The sequence below is a fragment of the Ascaphus truei genome, chromosome 6 (assembly GCF_040206685.1).
Source record: "Ascaphus truei isolate aAscTru1 chromosome 6, aAscTru1.hap1, whole genome shotgun sequence".
In the NCBI taxonomy this organism is placed as follows: Eukaryota; Metazoa; Chordata; class Amphibia; order Anura; family Ascaphidae; genus Ascaphus; species Ascaphus truei.
In genome coordinates, this window is record NC_134488.1 from 2,321,883 (window position 1) to 2,326,882 (window position 5,000).

General features: G+C 43.2%; 1 protein-coding gene across 2 annotated transcripts in view; it reads right to left on the reverse strand.

The window, feature by feature from the left end:
• TIRAP (TIR domain containing adaptor protein) overlaps positions 1 to 3,644 on the reverse strand; it is a 112,716-nt gene extending 109,072 nt beyond the window's left edge. Inside the window, exon 1 of one of the 2 annotated variants that reach the window (XM_075603299.1) lies at positions 3,460 to 3,644. In XM_075603299.1, the coding sequence (XP_075459414.1) occupies positions 3,460 to 3,529 (70 nt within the window). In that variant the 5' untranslated portion in view covers positions 3,530 to 3,644. The remainder of the gene's footprint in view (positions 1 to 3,459) is intronic. The other variant, XM_075603300.1, reaches the window with a different exon arrangement.
• Positions 3,645 to 5,000: the final 1,356 nt, after the last annotated feature.

Genomic DNA, 5,000 nt, shown 5'->3' on the forward strand with positions numbered 1-5,000 from the left:
ACACACAGACACAGACACACACACACACACACACACACACACACACACACACACACACAGACACACACAGACACACAGACACACACACACACACAGTGAGACACACACACACACACACAGTGAGACACACACACACAGTGAGACACACACACACAGTGAGACACACACACACAGTGAGCCCCACCCCCTCCCAACACTGCCCACAATTTTCAATTTGGCCCAGTATCTGAAGAGGAGATTACACAAGCACTCCTCAAACTAAAACTAAGCAGCCAATTCGGACCCGACTTACTACAATCTAGGTTCCTACGACTTGGTGCCCCAGCCATTGCCAAACCAATTGCTTCCATAGTCAACTCTATCCTGTCTGCAGAAAGTGGGGACAAAAACACTGTCTCAAACTACAGGCCAATCTCACTTCTCCCAATTCTATCCAAAGTCATGGAAAAATGTGTCAACTCCCAATTAAGCGATTACTATACCAAGACAAATTTCCCTAGCCAATTCCAATCTGGCTTTCGTCCCAAACACTCCACCGTAACTACCCTGCTAAAAGTTTGCAATGAAATCCAGTGTGGAATGGAACGGGGACAACTCACTGGTGCAGTATTCCTAGATTTTGCAAAGGCTTTTGATACAGTTGATCATGCTATCTTGCTTAACAAACTCCAGAGCTCTGGAATAGGAAAGTATGCTTTAAACTGGTTTCAGGCCTATCAGGTAGATCCCAACATGTGTCCATCTCAGGCTCTAACTCCAACCCCCTGGATATCACCTGTGGTGTCCCGCAAGGCTCTGTTCAGGGGCCCCTACTCTTCTCGGTGTTCATTAATGATCTTCCCACAGCTTGTAATGAAGCCTCAATACACATGTATGCAGATGACACAATCCTATATGCACACAGCAATAGCCTCTCTGACCTTCAACACATACTTTAGTCTGACTTTTTGAGACTCGAAAACTGGATTTCCCAAAACAAACTGTTTTTAAACACTGACAAGACTGTAATACTGGTATTTGGGACCGAGACTAAAATTTTTAAAGCTTCCAGCGACTGAGCTCCAGATTAGAACCAACGCTAACACCACTCTAACCCCTGTCACTAGTTTTAAATACCTGGGCTTATGGTTTGACTCCCACTTAACATTCGGGATGCACCTTGATACCCTGACAACCAAGACCTATGCCAAACTAGGGGTACTTTACAGGAACAAATCCTCCCTAAGGGGCCTATGCAGAGAGCAGCGGTAAGGTGAATAGCGGCATTTTTTGGAGAAAAATGCCTGTAGAAAGGCAGGTACTGGCGAGTTTTAAAAAAAGCGCCATTTTTTTATTTATTTTTTTGAAACTCGCTGCACTACTGGAGAGAACCTAATTCTCTCCAGTTAAAAATGTCCCTATTCAGAAAGGCGCGATCGCCATCTAGTGGCTGTTCGCGCCAATAACATGGAGAGAAATTCTACAATTACCTCCGCCAAAAAAAGTTGGCAGGAAGCTGGAGCGAGAGGGAAAATACAAAAAAAAAACGCGATTTTTTCCCCACTAGTTTCAACAGCGCTCATATTGCTGGTTGAAACTCTCCATATGCAGAAAGGATTCTAAATGCAGTTTTATGCCCTTTCTGCATATGGAGAAAAAAACTCTCCATTAAAGCTACATTTTATTCCCCTCTCCAATTTTAAATTGCGCTGCTCTCTGCATGAGGCCCTAAGTCTCCTGGTCAGAAAGCGTATTGCACAGCAGATGCTAATGCCAATTATTGACTATGGAGACATAGGGGCCTATGCAGAGAGCAGCGCTATTTCGAAATTCGCCATTTTTTGGAGAAAATCGCGCAGAAAGCAGCAGAAAATGGCGAGTTCCGAAAAACGCACCAATTTTTCTTTTCTAGTTATAAAACTCGCCTCGCGGCTGGCGAGAACCTCAATCTCGCCAGTTTTAAAAATATCCGTATGCAGAGAGGCGCGAACGGCATCTAGCGGCTGTTCGCGCCAATAAAATGGCGCGATTGTCTCAGTTTTAACTCGCCAGAAAAAACTGCCGCTCGCGGCCATTGCAAAGGGAAAAAAAAAGCCGCGAATTTGTTTTAACACATTTCTGAAGCGCGCATCTCGCCAATTTAAACTCGCCACACGCATCCATGTTAAACATAGCAGAATTCGCACTTTTCTGCATATGGAGATTAAAACTCTCCAAAAAAGCTACTTTTTAATAAATTCGCCAATTTTAAAATTCGCTGCTCTCTGCATAGGCCCCATAGTATATGGCTCGGCACCTCAAACCCACCTTAGAAAACTTGACACCCTCTACAATTCAATTTGTCGTTTTGTTCTCCAATGCAACTACAACACACATCACTGCGAAATGCTCAAAGAACTAGATTGGTCATCACTCGAGTCTAGGCGCAAAGTTCATCTTTCCTGTCTTGCCTTTAAATTCTTTATGGGCAAGCTACCCAGCTATCTGAACAAGCTCCTCACCCCTACCACATGCAGCACTTATCACCTGAGATCAGACTCCAAAAGACTGTTCATGGTCCCAAGGCTCAACAAAGTATCCGGCCGCTCCTCCTTCTCCTTCCGTGCACCCCAAAACTGGAACAACCTACCAGAGACTCTCACATCCACCACCAGTTTAAGTTCTTTCAAATCTAAGGCTGTCACACATTTTAATCTGGTCTGTAACTGTTTCATACGCCCATAATATATATTTTCTTTAACTGTGCATGCAATGTCTTGTATATAAAGTATACCCTGTTCATTTATGTAACTGTATTTGTAACCATGTATTATTTGTCTTACTCTGTGCTCAGGACATACTTGAAAACAAGAGGTAACTCTCAATGTATTACTTCCTGGTAAAATATTTTATAAATAAATAAATGTACACAGCGCTGTACAAAGAATTTTTGCAGACACGAGTCACTGCCCCATAAAGCTTACAATCTATTTTTTGATGCCTGATGCACAGGGAGATAGTGACTTTTCCAAGGAGCCAATACCTGGATTTGAACCAGGCTCAACTGTTCCAAACAGTGTCATTGTTTAAAAAGTCAGTGACTTTACTCACTGAGTCACGCCTTCATCACCAAACATCGTCTCCCTATTTGGCCCTTGTGACACAGCACCTTTAAAAAAAGCCAATGTTGCCTGCACAGCCAGGAAGCAAAGCTGAAATTAAGGAGGTTCACCTGCAGAGACAATCTGCTTCCCACCTGGGTTAAAACAAAAATTAACCCCACCCCAGGCGAAAAAGCCACTTTAAATTGTTCCATTGCAAGCTGTGATCCCTTTACGTGCAATAGATGAAAATATATTTGAAATATATATATATATATATATATATATATATATATATATATATATATATATATATATATATATATATATATATATATATATATATATATATATATATATATATATATATATATATATATATTTTAATTCTCTTCCTTACCTTTCTGACATTTTCTGTGATTTATGATCTCTCTTTTCAATTCTGATTCCATCCTCCATATTAAGGACATACGATCTCTGCCGTTTTCTCACACAAATTGTATCTTTCTTCTCCTCCTCCTGCTGCTATTGCACGCCTCTCTGCCCTCTCAAACACTTTCAGGAAGTTGGTAACAGACGGATGTAGCACAGACACAGAAAGGCTCAGCCTTCATTTGGCACAGGCTGGAATTAAAGGGGCCCTCCCGGGTTAGATATCTATTCACAATACAGGATGTCTGTTTTTACCTTTCTTGATTTTTCCCTGACAACTGATTTATTTATTTTTTAAACTGTATTTTAGTCCTAAAATTAGACTAAAACCTAAATGAATATGGCTGCAATTACGTTCTGATTTAGGCTGCGTCCATAGAAGGACAAGCAGCGCTGAGGCGTGCGGACGCTCCACGCTGAGCCTCTGCATCCTCAATGAGGATGCCTTGAGAGGGGGCTCACGCGAGCGTCCGCAGGCGTGCGGAGGCTTTGGAGTTTTCAGCCGAGCGCCAAGCTGTTTTTCAGCGCGCTGTCGGCTGAAAACATCCAATCAGCATTAAGCATCGTCAACGTCATGACGCCGTGACATTGATGTCAGTGCGTCGCGGGCGATTGGCCCAGCGACGTCACTGCTCCGCCTCCAACCACCTCCCCCCGGCTCCCTTCGCGCACGCTGGCTCGCCTGCAAGTCCGTGGAATCGAGCTGACTAAAGCAGGTAAGCCTCACCGTTAGCGCGCCTCCGCTCTCCTCACCCCTCTATGGCTCGGGCCTTAGTTACATTTTTAGACTTGTAAGAACCTTATCTGAGAAGATTAATATTACTTTTTTTTTTTATAAAAACCATTTTCAGTGCTGTTTTGTTGAGTGGTGAAAGTGGAAATAAACAGTAGGAGTTGCCATGTGAACACTTTCGTTTTGAGCCTTTGTAAGTAAAAACACGGGGGGGAGGACACAAATACAATAAAAATAAGGTAATTACATTAAATTAAATTGAGCTCACTTTCAAAATAAGTCATGATAGGGGAACTAAAATTACATGAATTAAAAATTCATGTAAGAGAAATGTTAAATCCATATAAGAAAAGCTGAATACACCCTTGTTCGCAGGTACCATGATCATCATTCTGCTAATAAAAATGTAAGAATGAAGTTTTGATTTTATGTGGGTGTTTGACAAGCAGCTCAGGAGCAGGCCGGCTTGTAGTTCTACGAGGCATGGTGCAGGGGCTTTCGCAGGGCCTCTTACCTGTTCCTGCGCGGCATCCCCTCAAACGTCACAGCATTCCATTGTCATGGTAACGTGGTGCCATGCGGGTCATGGCAACATGAAGCCACATGACGTTACAGCGTCATATGGCACCACTTCATGGCAACGCAACGCGATGGCACATTGTCATGGCAATGTGACGTCATTTGAAGTTGGGTGCCATGATGACGGGCCATTGTAGAAGGAGATGCCACCAGACCAGGTAAGAGATACTTACAGAGGCCCTGCGCTCTCCCCCGAC